This window comes from Balaenoptera ricei, chromosome 18, assembly GCF_028023285.1.
Source record: "Balaenoptera ricei isolate mBalRic1 chromosome 18, mBalRic1.hap2, whole genome shotgun sequence".
NCBI lineage: Eukaryota > Metazoa > Chordata > Mammalia > Artiodactyla > Balaenopteridae > Balaenoptera > Balaenoptera ricei.
The window spans coordinates 6,149,195-6,168,809 of NC_082656.1; the positions used below are offsets into that span (position 1 = coordinate 6,149,195).

At 42.7% G+C, this 19,615-nt stretch overlaps 1 protein-coding gene across 2 annotated transcripts; it reads right to left on the reverse strand.

Moving 5' to 3' along the window:
- Positions 1–1,124: 1,124 nt before the first annotated feature.
- SLC46A3 (solute carrier family 46 member 3) lies at positions 1,125–17,945 on the reverse strand. 2 transcript variants are annotated; one of them, XM_059903045.1, is made up of 6 exons: positions 17,461–17,945; positions 16,767–16,980; positions 10,559–11,429; positions 9,018–9,101; positions 4,391–4,547; positions 1,125–2,385 (listed from the first exon to the last, which is right to left on the reverse strand). In XM_059903045.1, exons 2-6 carry the CDS (start codon positions 16,953–16,955, stop codon positions 2,301–2,303), a joined length of 1,386 nt encoding a protein of 461 aa, XP_059759028.1. In that variant the 5' UTR covers positions 16,956–16,980; positions 17,461–17,945; the 3' UTR covers positions 1,125–2,300. The 2 variants fall into 2 exon arrangements, with proteins under 2 accessions (XP_059759028.1, XP_059759029.1); XM_059903046.1 differs by lacking the exons at positions 16,767–16,980; positions 17,461–17,945 and adding an exon at positions 15,490–16,416.
- Positions 17,946–19,615: the final 1,670 nt, after the last annotated feature.

Consider the following 19,615-nt stretch of genomic DNA (forward strand, 5'->3'; position numbering starts at 1 on the left):
CCCCATGTCTTGGCTAAATACCCCCATCAGCTTGCATGCTTCTCTAGGCTCCCGGCATCCCATTTACTATCTCTTAGGACAGACTCTTTGGAGATGGCTAAACCCATCCATGCTGTGCTCTTACCCTGGGCTACCCCAGTCCAGTCCTCTGATACACTTACTGCATCGCAAATGGTCTTTGCTCGACTGACAGATTATCTGTTAATCCTCCCACTGTATTAAACATTCCCATGTGTGTTCTCTTCAGTTCAGGTGGAATGTGTAAAATCAGGGAAGGTTGAGCTGGAAGGGACTTTGTTATAGACCTTATCTAACCTCAAAAAAGTCAATCTTACGGGCAGTTAGTTGAGTACTGGTAGTGCTAATGTGTTTGGGGGGGCACTTTATACTCTCCTTGATACAATTCTGAATATTGGATTTATAATCTGTCACACCCTTCTGTGAAGAACCTCAGCAGTGCCAAATCCATCTGTGTATAATACTGTTGCTTAGTGGTAGCTGAATAACCATGGTCAGGTGAAGCCTGAGACTTGCCTTCCTTGTCCATAAAATGGGAAAAAGGAAGGTCTACTTTGCAGGGTTATTAAGAGGATAAAATAACTTGACATAGTATTTTGTAAACCATAAAGTACTTTTTCTTTTGTTCTGGGAAGAGCATTGAACAGGAAGTAAAACAAAAATCAATCAATCAATCAATCTGAGAATAGCCCAGAAGACATTAGCTAAACCTAAAAGGAATGGTCTTGGAGAAAAGAATTTCTAGTATTTTAAATTATGAGTGCTATTTGCTGGTCAAGCAATCATTGATTACCTTACAGAAAAAAGCTGTAAACAATGCTATGAAACAGAAGACTCTACCTACTTTCAAGAGATTACAAAGGAGTTAATCAGCTAGGTGTACTTCAAGACATTTGTGTTATTATATATGGAAACTTAGAAAATGGGAGATATTGAAGGACCTGTGAAAATACCATAAACCATAAATGCATATGGGCTACATATTTTTCAATTTATTTGCAAGGCTGGCTTAATGACTATGGCATGGTATCAGTGGTTACTCTCATAATGCATTAAATATATAGCTTTAAATGATTTTTACAAGTGAAAACAGAACTCTGTGTTCATTTAGTTCAAATTTTATTGTGGATATAATGAGGAATCAAAGATTGTCCCTGTCCTCAAGGTGCTCATTGTCAAGTAGGGGAACAAACATTACAAGACAAGGGAAAATGCTTGGATGGCAGTACCCAGAGAGCTGTGGGAGCCCTGCAGGGACAGGGGTGGGGGGTGGAGGTGGGCGGGAGGTGAGGGTAGAAATGTCCGGAAGGGACACGGAGGAAGCGGAAGCTATGCCTTGGCTGAAACTTAAAAGCTTCAACGTAGGGAGGGAAGAAGGCCCAATGGAACCCTGTGTGCAGACAGGAGGCAGGAGAGGGTGCGGTGTTTTCAGGGACCATGGTGGTCCCAGGATGAGTATAAGGCAGTAAGAGATGGATACCCTTTGACAGAAAGAAGGAATGAATATTGACTCTATAAATACTAGTTACTTTACATCATGATTGCCTGTTTACTCAGTTTTTACATTTCTTTAGGAACTATTTGTAATCTTTTTTTCAGTCACCCCTGTGTTACTTACGGAAATATTATCATGCCTGTCACTGATGAGACATATTAGGAAAAGTGAAAACGTATTCATTAAAGTGCTTCCCTTTGAAGGATACTGCAGCTACTGAGAGCTTTGACTATCACTAACACCTTGATGGGCTCTATAAAACAAAGCATTACCCAAGTAGAAGAAAATTATATTATGAATACTTGAAACTTCTATCATTTTCCTATAAGCGACTGACTCATAATTTTCAACAGTTATGCCTTCAAAATCTTTGAGAGGGGTCAAAAACTCATTTTGCAGATGAAGAAACTGAGGCAAACAAAGAGTTCTTCCTGGTCTTAATGTGAGAGACTGGAGTATATCAGGGAGATGGTTGCTTTGGATTGTATCAGAGTTCTTAGTCCCATTTTATACCGATAAGTTTCAGTTTCTTTTGTAAATCCCAAAGTGGGAGGTGTCTTGAGATTTGTTCTTTTACCTACTGGAAATATGTCACATGATCTTCATAAAGTGCTCGAAGTGCATGATGCTGTAAGAAGCTAGAGCAGCAACTGTTTCTCTGACTGTTTAGAAGAAAGGACTTGCAGCATTGATTATTCATGAAGTACTGATTGTGGAGCTAGTTACATCCTTCAGAAGTCAAGAGTATATGATATGAGCATTTGGATTTTTTTTTAATCACAATTAATCATCTGTCTGAAGTGTCTTCGCTGGATTCTTCTTGTATAAGAAGGACATAGCTTCCCGCATTCCTGCTGATGCACTTGACAGCACTGCCAAAGCAAATAAGACATCGATTAAGGCAATACATAAATAATCTGTATTCCATCTTTTCCCTGGTTACATGGCTTTTAATAAATTATACAAAGAAGGAGGATACTGGTATTTTGAATGTAACAGGCTTGTTATGCATAGCTTTCTGAAAATAAAAAAATCTACACGAGTTCTTCCCTTTCCAGATCCCTAAAATGTCCATCTGTCCCACTGTCTTCTCTGCACAGTCCACATAAAATAGTTGTAACTAAAGCTATTACTGAAGTTCATGTTTAATACCTATAACTGAAGCTAGGATAGAAGACATCAGGAAATAATGAAAACAGCATGTAATTTTAATTTTAAAAATATTGAACAGATTTAAAAAAAAAATCTCAGAAGACCAACTACATTTACACTAGATGCATTATTAAAAGAATAATGACCTTTAATCTCGCTGCACTGATTTTTCCAGTTATAAAAGTTATATGTGTTCATAACAGAATATTTATAAATATATGAAGAATAAAATTAAAATGACCCATTATTCCACTTTCCATGTAATGCAGTTCTTATTAAAGTCATTTTTCTTGATACGGATGCACCATCATTTACTTAACCATTTCCTGTTGGCCATTTTGGTCATTAAAATATTTTTTGCCATAATGAACTTCTTTATATATAAATTTTTGACATTTCTGATCATTTCCTCAGGATAGAATTCTAAATGGGATCACTGGTTCAAATACCATGAATTTTTTGGGGAAACTTTTGATACATGTTCATGAATTGCTTTCCAAAAATGATAATGCCGAATAACACTACTCCCAGCAAAGTATAAGGTTGATGGTCTCATCATGTGCTCACTAGCAAAGCATGGAGTTTTAATTTTGCCAATTCAATAGGTGATAGTCTCCTTTTAAAAAGATACCTGGTAAAAATAGCTTTTCATCACAGTTACAGAGGAACTGTAAATACTATTGTAGTCCATCTAACACAGATCTAGGTATCAGCAACCCACTGAGACAGTATGTACCGAGGTCCTACTCTGAATAAGACGCAGGCCAGCCCTTTAAGGAGTTCACAGCCATGGCAGAGTTTAAAGCCTGTGTGGATAGACTCTGTTCTCCCTCCCTCGCAGCCACAGCCCACAGTGCTTAGGGGAAGGCAGATTCCAGACCCTGTGCCCCACCTTCTACCCATCCCCATCACCCTGCTCTGGGGCAGCCGTGTGAAATGGGCAAGCCCAGCAGAGGCAGGTTAATGAGCTCTTAGCTCAATGCTTGGGCCCCAGAGAATGTGTCAAATATATTTGCTTGTGCGTTTTCACAACCACTTATCTAGTTGGCTTACACTTTTTGTCCATTGAAAGGGAGAGGGAGAATACATATTTCTTGTAAGTTTATGCCTCTGGTCTTTTTATTCTATGTCCTATTCACAAATAGAATTTTGTAGTTTGTATTTAGTTGGATATTTACATTTGAAAAGGAAATCATCAGATAAGCCAACTCTCTGTAAAGGAAAGAGAATTCTTAATATCCAGTGTATGCTATCTGCTCTTGTCATTTACCCAAGAATCTGTATTAAAGTATATCTTCTTAGAGTAATCTTTGACCTTCAGGGGATATTATACTGTAGGAAATCATTGTTTGTATATGTATGTATATACATATTCATAGAATATATGTGTATTGAATATACATATGAATATGTATGTACTGAATATACATATATATTCTTAGGCACTAAATTCATCAGTTGTTCATAGTTAAAGATAAGAGGGTAACTTCTCAGAGTCTCTGTCTAACCCAGTGTTTCTTTCTCCTAGTCCTGGTTGGCCACGCCACTGTCTCTTTCTTTCTAAGTCTCCAAAATTATTGACAGATGTCTTCATGTCTAAAAGTTCTTGAGAAAAGTACATTCCGAGGCAAAACTTCAACAGATCTATGTAATTGTACTGGTGAGGTCAGGGAATTCACTCAATCCATCTATCCTTTGATAAAAGGATAAAAAGTAATGACATACCATAGACTGATGGCTGGAATTAGTAATAAAACAGCGGAGAGCAGAAAGACGAAGCCTTTGTACCAAGCAACGGTGGCTGAATAAATTCCGTTGAAAGTAGAAACTGCAGTGATTCCGCCAAGTGTTTCTAAGAAAGCGAGACAAGCGAACATGGTGCCTGTTTGGGGTCAGGGTGTGGAGGGAGAGAGAGAAAAGGCTGAGTTACAAAACAACAAACAAAAATAATGCAGAAAACGGCTACTCAGTGAAAAGTGCAAGCTTGGGGGCACTGCTTGGTGAAGGAAAGCTACTCCCTCAAAATCCCTGAGAAGGCAGTCACCCGTTTTGTGGGTGAAGAAACTGAGCTCAGGAGTTCTCCCTGGACCTGATGTGAGAGGCGCTGGAATCAGTCCTCCCAGGGTCCGTGCGGCAAAGCTAAAAGGCACTGCAAGCTGAGGCGTGTGCAATCTGCCACGTCTCCCGTCCCTGCTACAGCCTAAGACACAGCCCCACCTGCCCCTGAGGTCCACGGTGCCACCTCCCACTCTCAGTCCCTGCTGCTAATCTGGGACACACCTGCAGGGGCAGGATGGCTTCCAGCGAGCAACGTCCCACCCACCGGCCCTCGGAAAGGTCAGATCTGGCAAGAGTGACGGGCAAGGTGGGAGAGAGAATCTTCTTACCATACATTCTGCAATTTGAATTTGATCTCTTCCTCCAGAGTAACAAAAAGTTCAGTCACACAAGATTCCTGTGTGACTCATCAAGTAACTACATAACTGCCCGGTGCTCTAGTGAAGGTTATGCCACAGTCTGACACTGAGTGATTCTTTACAACGTATTTTTCTGTCTTACCTGCTTACAACTGGCTCCCCTCTGAGGGGACTCTGCTGTCCTTCCCGCTTGCCACAGGCCAAGTGTGGGAAAGGGCAGGCCCTGGAGCGTTGCTCAAGAAGCCTGAAATGGCTGCATGGTCGGCCCAAGCTCACAATCAGAGAAATGGTCATTTTTCTACCAGTTTTGAGTTCAGTCTGGAATCCAGGACCATACTGACTGAAGAGTGAAACTTCCGAAAGACAGCTGGTCATCTTGATGTGCTTTTTTTCCTCTTTGTCAAATTCTGCATCCCTACAAATGTGGCTGTCTCAGCTCTCTGTGGCTTCCGTGGCATAAGTTCCTATGTAGTTTCTGCAGACTCTTCTTAAGCCATTGCTTGTTCCCTACTTCGCCGAGTTTACTTTTCCATGATAAATTGTAATATATTTTTCTTACAGACAGTGCAAATCCTATAAATAATTATGTTTGATTGGACTGATAGGAAGGAAAAGGGCAAGCTTGAGGATCACCTTTCATAGCTAGGTTATACTTTACATGTCTAGACTCTAACTTTCCCCATGGTCTTGGTCTTTTAGACTGTGTATTGATTTTTATCTATTTAAACTTTCACTCTATTATACATATTCTCATACATTGCTTCAAAGTCTTCATTGAACAACAGGACACATGTTCATAAAACAAACATGTCTCTGCAGAATGCTGGGTTATCAGAGATGTGTCTTCTTTTGACCAAAATGAAAGTTCTGTCAATGTCAAGGGCACATCTGCTTTTTTCACTGCTGTGTCCCCAGAGCGTAGCTGTGCTGGCACCTGGTAGACATTTAATATAGATTTGTCAAATGAATGAATAAAAGCTTCATTCCAGGGCAATTACCAGTCATCAAGTAGCATATGCACTTACTGCCTCTATGATTTATGACAATACAGGAAGTTAGTTTAATTGGAAAGAAGTTCTCCTAGTTATGTATCTACGTTATTGTTTCATTTTATTTCTGATCCCTTGCTACAGCCAGGATGGTATACAGTGGTATGGTGCTAATCCTATCATGCAGCCGCTTGAGTTCTTTCTTGTTGGGAACTCGGTCAGGCCGTGCTGTGTTCTGACATAAACGACCATCTCATGAAGTAGCTCTAGCTTGTTGCTGAACTTCCCTGAGCAGCACAACTTATCATTACTTCATTTCTTTTTATTGTGAAATTATATTCCGTTGGACAGACACACCTCATTTTGTTTACTCATCAGTTCATGGACATTTGCGTTGTTTTTGCTTCTTGACTATTACAGATAATGCTGCTGTGAACATGTGTGTACAAGATTATGTGTGGACATATGTTTTCATTTCTCTTCGGTATATACCTAGGAATGGAATTGCTGAGTCATAAGGTACCTCTGTTTAACTTTATGAGGAAGTACCAAACTGTTTTGTAAAATGGCTGCATCATTTTACATTCCCACCAGCAGTGTATGAGGGTTCCAATTTCTCCACATCCTCATCAACACTTCTCATGGTCTGTCTTTTTCATCTTGGCCATCCTAGTGAATCTCATTGTGGTTTTCATTTGCATTTCCCTGATGGCTAATGATGTTGAGCATTTTTTCATGTGTCTGTTGGCCATTTGTACATCTTCTTTGGGGAGATGTCAATTCAAATCCTTTGCCCATTTTTTAATTGGGTTGTCTTTTTATTGCTGAGTTTTAATAGTTTTTATATATTTTGGATACAAGTTCTTTATCAGATGTATGATTTGCAAATATAGTCTCCCATTCAGTGGGCTGTCTTTTCACTTTTTTTTTTTTTAAATAAATTTATTTATTTATTCATTTTTGGCTGTGTTGGGTCTTCGTTTCTGTGCAAGGGCTTTCTCCAGTTGTGGTGAGCGGGGGCCACTCTTCATCGCGGTGCGCGGCCCTCTCACTGTCGCGGCCTCTCCTGTTGCGGAGCACAGGCTCCAGACGCGCAGGCTCAGTAGTTGTGGCTTACGGGCCTAGCCGCTCCGCGGCATGTGGGATCCTCCCGGACCAGGGCACGAACCCGTGTCCCCTGCATTGGCAGGCGGATTCCTAACCACTGCGCCACCAGGGAAGCCCCTTCACTTTCTTGATGGTGTCCTTTGAAGCATAAAAGTTTTTAATTTTGATTAAGTCTAATTTATCTATTTTTTTCTTTTTTTGTTGTGCTTTTGGTGTCATATCTAAGAAACCACTGCATAATTCAAGGAAGCAGGTAGGTTTTTACATACTGCAGTTTTTATATTCCTAAGTGGTTTTCCAATTAATCCTCATCACACAATCTATAAACAGCTGTGTGAATATATAGCTACATCTTATGAGTGGAAAAGAATCCAGAAATGTATTTTCAACCTTATTGAATTATGCAGTCTTCTCCAGTGTTGACTAAAGTGCCATAAGTACAATAGCATAATTATGAATTATTCATAAACAATTGATATGAACATTTGCACCAGGCTAAGACATGGAACAAAAGAAAGCTCCAAGGTCTCATAATATTCGTATGATAAAGGAAAAGGAGATCAACCACATATGCCTAGTATCTAACAAGTACCCAGTTCTAACTAGAGATTTAATTTTTGTTTTCCTTCTGTACTGGTTTTTCTCTGCCCTCCCCTTCAGCTGTTTGATCTTCTGTGCCCTGCTCTGTGCTTGGGAGGCTGACCCCACAGATATTATGACTTGGACTTCCTTGGACTTGGTCAGTGGGGTCCAGGAGGAGAAGGCTGTGCAGTTTCTTCTCTGCTCCCTCCCTCCTTGGGCCATCCTCTCCTCTGTGCTGCCCTTCCCTGAAGTCTCTTGATTGAATCAGCTGAGTGGGATGCTGTTTTTTCTAGGACTCTGACTCAGGCCCAGCTCTAACATTTGTGGGATCCAGCGTAAGAATACAATTAGAGGCCTACAAGTTCTAAGTATTTAAAAGTTATAATTCTGGGAGTTCCCTGGTGGCCTAGTGGTTAGGATTCTGGGCCTTCACTGATGTGGCCTGGGTTCAATCCCTGGTTGGGGAACTGATATCTTGTAAGACGTGTGGCGCAGCCAAAAAAAAAAAAAAGTTATAATTCTGACTAACAGACTGTTAACTAAGATATGTTCTGTCTCCCTACTCTGAGAAAATACCTTCCTAATGATTGGAGGTCAGACACAAACTTAGAATTCTGACGTTTTAGAGTTCCATGTGGAACATGACAGCCCTGGGAGAGCTGGCCCTCACCCCCCAGCCCCCAGCCTGCAGGCTGCAGCCACACACATTATATTCTACCTCTTGTTCTGCTCAGAAAGGGTCACTGACACGTGGGTGTAGACATCCCGCCCTGCAATTCCAAGGTTGGGCCAGACCCTCCTGTAAAGAGTCACCCTTTGGCTACCCCTTTGGTGTATAGGAGAGCACACTGGGGTCACAGTCTACCCTCAGGGGAATGGGTCTGAGGAAGAAGATCATCAAGGCATTCACTGGATATGTGCTGTTCAGCTGGGAGTTATGGGGACCCACGTACCCAGAGTGTAGCCTAGAAGGTGGGAGTGTTGTGGGCTCCCAGGGGGCATATCGCCTGGCCCTGAGGTCTCCTCTCCCCTTGGGGCGGGGCAGCTCCAGAGAAAGCCCTCTAAAGCACCAGGCCCCGGGCAGGGGCTCCCTTGCTTGAATATAAGCTCTTCCTAACACAGACCTTACCAATTCAAAAGGAGTTCTGTGCAGAAAAAGGGTTGTAGAATATCCTGAAGAATCAAAACTGATTGTACACAGATATGAGTTGGTACAGATCATAGATTCATTCTATTCCTTAAGCAAATTAAACTCACCTTGTTCAGTAGAACGAACCACTTTTGATATCATGGACCGTAGAACAGAGAGTGGCACAACAGTGAAAAGGAATGGCAGCCTGACTGTGAGAGGAATAGTCGGAAATTACTGGCTGAATCAGAAAACCAAGGGTCTGTTTTAAAGCTGGAACACTTAATCTCTAAATACTTCATTTTCTATAAGCATCTTAACTCTGCATCTAACGGCTGAATTAATTAATGGTAGAATTCTGTTTAATGAATTAAGATAGACTATAGACAGGTCAGTTTAAGATTACTCTCAAGTTTAAGTTTACTCTTAAATTCTTATTCTAGTGCAGAGAACAAGAGTTCATGGAAGTTACAGGTCCAGATCTACATAATCTGCCACTTGAAATTGATCTGTTTCCCTAGTTTCTAGAGTAACGTCATGTTTAGCAGGTTGCGACTATTAATAAATTTTTTGTTTTCTGTTTTTGCTCTTTCAGACTTGGCATTCTCATCGTTAAAATTCTTTTATTATATTGATCTACTTATTGGTAAATTGGTTCCTTATCTTCTTGCTTGTTCATCTTTGTGGCTGAATAATTTCACGAACACAAATTGCCTCTGCTCTTAAATTATGACCCTTAATAGTAGCATTTTTAGTTATATGACAAAATGGTAAGATATTACATTTGCAGACCGCTTTAAAGTTTTCAACATGTTTTCACATATATTAACTTACTTGGCGTTGGCAACTCCAAGGGAAACATGGAGGGAGAACTGGCATTTACTGAACCCTCGGCATTGCGCTAAGTGATTTACAGTTATCTCTTCTAATATTCGTTATAACCCTCTGAATTAGGTACCGCTATGCCCATTTTATAGATGAAAAAACAAGGGCTCAGAGTAGTTCAGTAACTTGCCCAAGGTCACCTAGTGCTGTAGATGGAAATTAAGCCCAATTCTGTTTGGTCACCCTGCTTCCCTGCAAGGTAGCAAGAGGTTAACACTGCCTTTGTAGAAAAAGACTAAATTGGATCTTTCTTGAGGTCCCACTTTAACAGATCCTTTAACCCTTTCAAACACAGTATCTCACTCAAGCCCTAGTTAAGGAAGCAGTCCTATTTGCCAGAAAGTGATTCATCAAAAGCCAATTCATGAAATGACCAATTTGCTGAAAGATCAATTGGCAAAATCTTCTTGAATATATTCAATGAATTTCTTTAATGTATCTTTCGAGTATACTTTACACAGTTGTCTTAAAATTGTAGCCTTCTTAGCATTATTTTAAGAAATATTCAAGTTGGTGAATGCTATTTTGAAGGACTGATTCATAAGAAGAATGTTCCTCAAAACAATTTTTTGGCAAATTTGGAAAATTGTGGTTATTCAACTTTTTTTTTTTCTTTAAAGTCAGTTGGCTTTCAGCTTTTGGCAAACTAGCTTTAAACAAATAACCTTTACTTGAACTAAAATGCATTAAATAGAGAATTTTATATTAAAGTTTCTCACCCAAGAGACTAAATTCGTTTTATGTAAACATCAATACACAGTTCTGGGCTCCACTTGTCACTTACCTAAAAACATCATCAATGTTGTTCTGGCAAAAGCAGTCATAGCCATTCCCACCATGGTGGTAAAGATTCCAATGAAGGCCATGTGAATATCGTCCATACAGTAAGAAAAAAGCCATATTCCTAGGAAACTGCTGAAAAAAGAGACACTACCCAAAGCTGATCCATAACCTATTAAAACTTCATCCCAGCAGAGCGGTGAATCCAATTCATAAAGGATAAAAATGGGGGAAATGCCAATTGTCACGAAAAAATAAGTGATCATTGTAAAAAGCAACAAGCAGAGCAAAGATCGTTGCTCACCAGAATTATTTTTAAAAAGCATGTAAGTTCGGTAAAATAAGTTTTTAAAGCCTTCAGTCCATGATACAGAAACATTCTGAGATGAAGGCTCTTTCACTGAATCCTCAAGAAAGAATAAAATATAAATCAAGTTAACAGTAAGAGCCGTAGTAGCAATTGAAAACGACCACACAAAACCTAGTTCTCTAATAAAATAGCCAGAAGACAATCCTGTTAATCCAGTGACAATTCCAAGCAGGAAGTCAATTATAGCTATTCGAATTGTTCTTTGTTTCTTTTCTTTACATTGATCAACTATGTAGGCAAAAGAGGCTCCCAGAAGTGTGGTGTAATTGCCACAAAGTGCACCCAAAAAGGTAGATGCAATCAAAAGCTGGATTGGAAAGGCAAAATAGGAAAGCAAACAGAGCCAAGCACTGTTTGCAAGAGCACCAAAAGAAGACAAGATCAAAGGGAATTTTCGTCCTCCGTGGTCACTATGAGACAGAAGCATGAATGTAGACACGAGACCAGGAATTAACCCACTTATGTCCATCTGCAGGTTAAAAAGAGACACTTTTTTCTGAACTTCCTGCAAAGAAATAAAAAGAAGACAAAGTGTTTACAGAGGCTTATACAATATGCCTAAAAATACCCTGGTACATACTTTTTCTTGATACTGCCAGTAGGTCAGGGATGGGGAATCTCTAGTGCATGGGTTTGATATAGCTTAACTCTTCATCCAGTTCACAAAGCAAATATCAAGAGGTGATACAATCATCAATGCTCAGTCACAATATTCAAGTACCACAGTGGAGACATTAATCCATAAAAATAAAAGTGTGTGTATTGGTGTATGTCTGACTTCTATAGAGGATCCACAGAACCCAAGGCCTCGGGGACTGGTCATGTAATGACTTCTCTTTCTTCCGTGAACAGTTAGCACTAAGAGATCATGACCACTGTTCTAAAGGAAGAACGGTACCCTTTCCCATGATACACCTTTCCTTCTACTCTAAAGGGGAATGAATATCACATGTAAACATCGTATCTGATAGACCTTTATTTAGAGCTCAGTTGTCCTTTTTACGTGTCTCCACAAATACTCCTTTATTTACTAAAAATTAAGATAAAACTCAAAGAGGAGCTTTGTATTGACTAAAGATGGTAGCGTGCCATGAACTAAGGAGTGAGCTAAACTCAACTTGCCTGAGGACCAAAACAACTACGTACACGTGGATTGGCAGATGTAACAATCGTTACACTAGGTATTTGATGGGAAGAACTTGGGGTGATTTAAAAGCATTTTCTTTTCGCCACTTCTCTGTATTTTCCAGACTTTATATTAAAGGATATGTGCCGTTTTTATAACGGGGATTACTAAACTCATTTTAAAAAAGATTTATTCATGTAATATTTAGAAAGCACCCTAAAAACCACAAAAATATCACAAAAATACGATGAACCACAAAACTATCAGATACTGAATTAATGGTTTTTTAAAATAGTGAGCCTATTTTTATTTTTATATATTTATATAATTCAGGCCATTCCATGTTGCCAGGAAATGTTCTGGTCACTCAGACCCAAAACTTCAGTCATCTTTGCTTCTAGCCTTTCCCTTCGTCCATGCCCCCCCAACACAATCTATCCTGTTCCCCTAAAGTTTCTCACTTTACCTTCTTGATGGTCCCATAGTTGCCACTTGAATGACAACTCCCACTGGTTTTCACCTGGACCACCCTGGCATCTCACTGGTCTCTTCATTCAATTCAGAATATAATGTCAGCCTTACCACTTTGCAGATCACAGACACTACTGCTGGGCACATGTTGCATAGCACCACAGCACACTATCGGCATGTCTCTCACCTGCTGGGAAAGTCCATACTCCTTAGCCTGGTACTTAAGGCCCCCGAGACGTGGCCTGATCTCATCTTCAGCGTTATCCCCACTCACCCCGCAAATACGGTCTGTGTTCCAGGCACAGTCCATAGTCAGCTCCCACTTAGACTTCCCTGAAATTCCCAAACAGGGGTCGTCACTCCTTTTCCTGAACCTTCTCATAGAACAGTTATCATTCCGCAGCTGTACTTTTTTGTGTATTGATTACGAGCTTGAGCTCTGGAGTCAGAGGAATCTGGATTCAATACGGTCAGTTCTGTACACCACAGTTAGAGTGGTCTTTAACAGCACACATCAGCTCGTGTCACTCCTCTGTCAAACCCCCAGTGGCTTTCCTTACACTGGGATAAATGCAAACTCCTTGCCACGGCGGGGGGCGACCCCACGTCACGTCGCCTCTGATTCATCTCCCCTTCCTCACTCCTCTCGGCCGACAAGCCGTTCCACAAACCTCCGTGCTACTTGCTGTTCCCTCTGCCTGATCGTCGCACAGCTCACTTCCTCAGTTCAAAGCCACTTCCTCAGAAGGGCCTTCCCTGACCATCACTCAATCCAAAGCAACCCCACTAATCCCCACCCAACGCTCCAGCCCCTTATCCTTGTTGTTTTTTTCCTTAGAGACTCACCGGCTCCTTGACAGGAAATTATATTTTATTCGATCTGTGCATTGTGTGACTTCCCTACTACAACCTAAGCTCCCGGGTGGGGTGAAACCTTGTCCTCTTCACCATAGTATCACCAGCTCCAAGAACAGTGCTTCCAGGGAGGGTAGGTACTCAATAGACAGATTGATTAAATGAACAAACCATCAAGTAAGATAGGCCTGTGTAACTTGCGTGCTATGTGTGATCCTGACCAAATTACTTATCTCTGTAGCTTCTTCATCTGACCAGAGGGAATGTCAACAGTCCCAATCTTGCAGGCTGTCAGGAGACTTAAAATTAAAGTCAATATAAGGTGCTCCACACAGGGCCCTCGTACAGTCAGTGCTGTTTCATTTTTACTAGGTTAGATCTTTTGAGCACATCTTTGTATCTCCTACAGATATAGAAGCCATCAAGTAAATATTTATTGAATAAACAAATAAATGAAACAGTTATCGTTTAATCAACTCCTCAGCAAGATGTTCCAGTTTTGGGTTCCTCCTCCCATTTCCACGCCTCCGCCTAAGTCCTGTCCTCTCCTTTTTTCCTACTGTCATCCCAGCCCAGTCTGTTACACACACTACTTGCCTCATCTGCAACCCATGTTGTCAAATTCAGATCTTAACAAACTCAAAGCATATTTCAACCATAAATCAACGTTGAGACAGACGAAATTGTGTTTGAACATTATAAACGCTGGAGAATTATAATTATGTGTTATGTGTTATATATAAGGGTAGATGGGAGAAATCAGAGTAAAAAAAAAAAAAGCTATTTCCTATACAAGATTGAACAGAATGACAAGGTGCTGAGACGGGGATAAACTAAGGGAAGTGCGATCAATTTTAAGGAAGTCACAATTTCACAGGCTAAAATGCATATATTAATTCCAGTTGAGCAGAAGGTATTCCTTGTCTGCTGGTGACCAGGGATTGTGTTATTAAAAGGTTTATAAATAAATTCCTGAGCAAGAACAACTTCATGATCTGTTGGGTAACCCGAAGTTGTCCCCTCCAGCGGCAGAGTCCCTATCTTGAAAGCCGCCTGAAGAGAATAGGCCACAATGGCCGGTGTAACACTTCAAAACCAATCATTTACAAGGGAAGGAGAGGGCGGTAAGAGGCTTAAAAATTCCTTCCTCCACAAAAGTCAGTAGACATCCCAGAATTCCCTACTCTCTGCCCTTCGCCAAGAGTTTCCTTCCACAGCCTTGCCACTTTGTTAAGAGGCCTTTTAGAGATTAATCTCATCGCCCAAGAGAAGTATGTAGCTGTACTTATAGTCACAGGGCTCAGAAAACTTGAAGATTTGAGAGATAGGTTAGGTCAATATCCATATGAATATGTATGTTATATATACCTTAACCCCAGATGGATTGAAAAATATGACTTTCATCCAAATAGACTTTCAAAATGTTAAATATAAGCGAAATAGCTCCGATTATTCTTATATTTGTACCTTGAAATTCATAATACTATCTTGCATACCAATACGTATGTAAATGTGTATTTGTTATGTGGGAAGGATAAATAAAAATGGTATAACAGAGGTTCAACACATTGTATTCTTACACACAATTGATCTTTTGGGAGAGTGGCAAGAAAAATCTGAGCTGAAAAAGAAAATCATTTATTTATTTTATCAGGGGCTGACCCTGTGCTATGACATCTCTTATTTTTAGGGTTACAAGAACAGTCCACAGATCTCTAAATGGAAGCTCACAGAACAGGGAACATTTGTTCTTGGATTTAAAGGGGGCAGAATATTCTCTGAGAAGCTGAGCAGGGACAGGATCCAGGGAAGGGGCCAGAAGGAAGTGTTCCTCTGTCCTAAGGAGCAAGTGGTGAGTGGGTCGCCACGCCCTGTCCCAGTTGTGGGTGGGATGGTTTCTAGTTCCCCAATCTGAGAAAAAGCACCTGTAGCTCTAGCGCGCCGACTGTAAGGCTAGGGATCTAGGGCAGTGTGTTCTCTTGAACATTAATCCAGTGAAACAGCAGTCAATCCATTAAAAAGTTTGGCAAAAATCTTCAAGATGAGACCCCTGCTCTGGGCAGTGGGGGGCTTTCAGCAGCTGGGTTAGGCAGGGAGCGGGACCAATACTCACCACCTGCACAGCTACAGAGGTCACCAAAGCAGCTGGACCAAGGCCCGTCTCCCGTCACTCTAGAGGGTGAGGACAGCCGACCTTTCCAGACACTCAAGTCCTCTCCTCTGTCCCTCCCACTGCTCCCGGGGGGCTGGTGAAGGAACTCACAGAATCAAATGCAGAAACTGAGGAACCTCTGGAACCTTCTTACTCCCTGGAGATTATATACATGTAACAGGAAACATTCTTAAAGGGAGACAAAACCAAGAGGAGAGCCCCTTGTCGGCCCTTCTGTTTTTATGACCTCACTCTAGGCCAGAACCTTGATATCTGCGTGGCTGTTCAGAAATAATCTGTTCTTTTCTCCGTGGGTGCAGGTGACTCAGAGTCCCTTCGACTCTTTTCATCTTCTGACTGGGGAAGCAGCACCACTCTTTTGCCATCACAAAATATTCCCAAGGGGAAGAGTTCAAAGTTTACAAGTGTGGTTGTTTTTCAGGCATTGGTGGGGGGGGGGGATTTTCCCAATCTGGATGCTGTCTCTCCTTTGCACTTGGACACTGGTAGACTGTTAAAGACCGCCTAAGGGAATGGAGACCTGCGACGTGCCTCCTGGGGGAGGAGGCTGGACGTGGGGAAGGAAAGGCTCTGGAGTATCTGGCTGAACATTTTCAGTGTCCTCAGAGCGCAAGTGGGTGCTCTCCACCCCCATGTCCTCACACACATGCTCCTCAGCACTGGGGGGTCACACTGACTTGAGAACACCGAGTGATGGGTGACAAGTGCCACCCTCACCCCATGACAGACCCTGGCGCCGCGCCCACAGTCTTCAGGGATGGGCCGCTTTCTGGGGTCACTGAAAACGGAGTCATGCCCGTGAAGCGGAAGCGGGTAGGGAGGAAGCGGGCAAGGGAAAGGCAGGACCCACGCTTCACCCCACCCCTGGCCACCAAGTACCATTCCAGCCTGCCCCGTCCCAACTTTCAGGCTTTCCGTGGGGAAGAAGAAAGGAGACAGCCACGGAGGAGATGAGACTGCCCTGACATTTTCTGAGAGAAAGGAGAAGAGCCAGTGTCACAGAAGAAGAAGGGGGTTTTAAGTAGAAGAGACAGATTAAAGGTGTCAGGAAGCTTCAAACAGAATGAGAGCTGAATAAAGGCTTTTGGTTTGGGACTTAGGGGTTTTAGGGTGACCCTTAAGAGATCAATGTATGAGGAGTGCAGTATCCTCTTTCCTTTAAAATCCTGTTGCACATTCCCTCTTTAATACATGTTAGGAATACTTTAATTTCTTACCTCCTGGAATGCGAAAATTGGGCTGCTTTTGTTTTTTGCACACTCAGAAACATTGCTATCGGGTGCAATGCTGTAGTTGCCTGTTTCCTCCCATATTCTCCTGTACACATATTGTGTTGTCAGTGGAGCAGTCAAAGTCATAGCAAATACACTAAGGCAAATGGCAGGTTCCACAAATGGAATCTTCATCTTGCTTGAGTAGGTAGCTGAAATTCTATTAAGAAAAGGAGAGAGATAATCAGTAGCACTCTTATCTGAGAGGCTAGATTTTCAATGATGGGGAAGTTAGAGGAATTTTGTGGAGTAAACAAGCAAACTAGGGAACAGAAAGCAGTAAGCACTTCCTAAGAAGATAACTTTCACTTAGGAACAGAGTACGCAGTAAACCTGAGACTGTCGCACTTACCATTTTTAAGAGCTGGACCTTTAAGGACTCAACCCGCCCTTGAGATGATTCTTTAAGATAGTCTTAATAAGCTGTCTACCACTTTGGCTATCCAGGGGTCACACTACAACTCCCACACTGAATACTGCCAGCTCGTTTTCATAAGGGAAACAGTGAGGTTGCTCTGGGGACACGACAATTACGTAATTGTTTATTATTGATTTTGCTGCTTGTGAACAGCGGACAGGAAGGGGGCCTTTAAAAAGCAGCTTCCAATCGTAAGGCTTTGTGTATGTTGTTTTAACTCACCCCACGGCCACAGTCTTCCTGCCGAGCTAGGCGCGGGTCTGACCGTTGGCGGGGCCGCAGTCTCGGGGGCTGTCTCCTTTCAGGGGCTGCCCTGCGCCCGCGGTGCCTCCTGGGCAGGCAGCGCGCACGGAGGCTGGGTCTGCGCCGCCGCGCTGGGATGGGAAGGGGAACTGCCGCTGAATTCGACCAGATGCACAGGTCGGGAGACCGCAAGCCCTGATTTTAAAGCAAAACAAGAAAGCGCACTTCCGCGTCCAGAGTGGCAACGGTGACAGTTCACCGCGCAGCCCTCGCTCGGCTCCTGCGTGGCCCTGCGGGCTCCGCCCGGCGAGCTCCCGCGGGGCCCGCGCGCCGGGCAGCTGCTCCCTGAGCCGTCGGCGGGCTGTCGCTGGGTCCGCGGCCCGGCCTGCGCTCGCGGTGACTCAGCCCCGCCAGCCGAGCATCGCCTCCGGCCCAGGAGACGGGCCTCGGGGGTGCTGGTCCCCCGCCGCCTGGGCGGTCGCTGTCCTGCTTTCCTGCGACTGGGTCCCTTGGCCGGCACCCCCGCGGGGATTGGTCCGCTCCGACGTCGCTCCCGAGCGCCCGCCCCCGGAGGCCCTGTGGGGCCACCGCAGCTGGCAGCCCCGGGCTCGTGCAAGGACTCTGCGGTTAGAGAGCTTTTCTGGGTCCGAATATCGCCTTTCACGGAAGCACACAGGAGATTTGTTGCAGAAGTAACATTTTGGGATGCAGGCTCCTGTAGCATCCGTGCGGGCCAGGCAAGTGCTCTGAGAAACGCAGAAGAGGGGGGACCGGGTAGGGGCGCCCGTGGAGGGTGCGGGAGAGAGAGTGCTCCTGGCAGAGTTAGCCGGGGTCTGGAATGTGGTCGCTGGCTCTTCTTGGTGATGCAACCTTGGGCTAATTATTTCATCTCTATGAACGTCCATTTCTTTATCTGTCAGGTGGGCATTAACAGCCTTACCGGCTCGTTGCGATGAAACCCTCGAGGTGTGCATACAGCACATCCCCGGAGCAAAGGAGGGACAGTACATTCCCCCCAGCAAGCCCACTAGGAACACACTTGAAGATGAACGAGCTGGATTTACTACTTCTTGTAACGGGGAGGAATGCATTCACAGGGGACCACGGGATCAAAAGCTGTATTTTCCAGGGCAGAGGTCTCCAGGAGAATTTTGAAATTTTATGTTTTATGACCTAGAGACCTAGAGATTTTAGCGTAAGCATATTCTGAATTGTCTTATAATCAAGTACCGGCACTTGATGTCACCTGTATTTGTATTTCCACTTATGATCACATTGGCTCCAAGTAGAAGTACTTTAGCAATGTCAGAGTAAAGAGAAAAGAGGTGGACTAAATATATAAACGATACACCCAAGCTAAATGAAGACCAAAGAATGTCATATCATGTTCAAAATGTTTTCATAGTATTCCAGTAAAAAGTGTGGGAGAATTGAGTTACCACCTGACGCATGAATAGACATACTGATCTCCAAAGAACCTGTGCTGTACCAGGCAATGCCATATTCAAGTGGCAAAGCCAAAACAGAATATAGTAGCTACTAGATTTTGTTAGTTTCAAGAAGAAAGTGGCTTTTAAGCTTCTGATAAAATCAGCAAAGTAAGATGTGGTGAAAAGATCTTAGTTACACTAAGCAATGACTGCTTAGGTGATTGTCAATACTGTGCTCATAAGAGTTTAATCATACAACTCCAAGCACAAGTTGTTGAAAAAGAATATAATCTGATCATATGACCTTGGTCAATAATATGCCAAAACAGACCTGGATAGGTCTTATCTATCTGAGAAATTCATAACCTAACTTCAACGCTTGTCTTTCTTGACCTCTGTTGCCTTGGATGCCATTGAACAAATTCCTCCTTCTTGAAATATTATCTCCCTTTGGGTTCCATGACACAACCCGATCTTTCTGTTACCCTGAGAGCTCCTTAGTTTCTTCGGTGGGCTTGCTTCTCCAGTGGTACTGTTTCTCAGGTTCCATCCCAGCTCCTCTTCTGCCCTGTCAGTCACACCCACACTAGTGATGAACCACCAATATACCCATCACTCCCAAATCTCAAGCTCACCCAGTTCTCTTGAACTTGACACCCAGAGCTTCCACCCAAGTATTTTAAAAAACCACTGCACACTTTAAA

What these genes read in the sequence shown, in the direction of transcription:
- SLC46A3 (XM_059903045.1), bottom strand. Translation starts at nt 16,955, where the DNA reads ATGAAGATTCCATTTGTGGAACCTGCCATTTGCCTTAGTGTATTTGCT. An exon ending in AACATTGATGATGTTTTTAG is followed by an intron (nt 9,102 to 10,558) that starts GTAAGTGACAAG and finishes TTCCTCTCACAG; the next exon opens with TCAGGCTGCCATTCCTTTTC. An exon ending in ATTCCAGCCATCAGTCTATG is followed by an intron (nt 2,386 to 4,390) that starts GTATGTCATTAC and finishes TTGCTTTGGCAG; the next exon opens with TGCTGTCAAGTGCATCAGCA.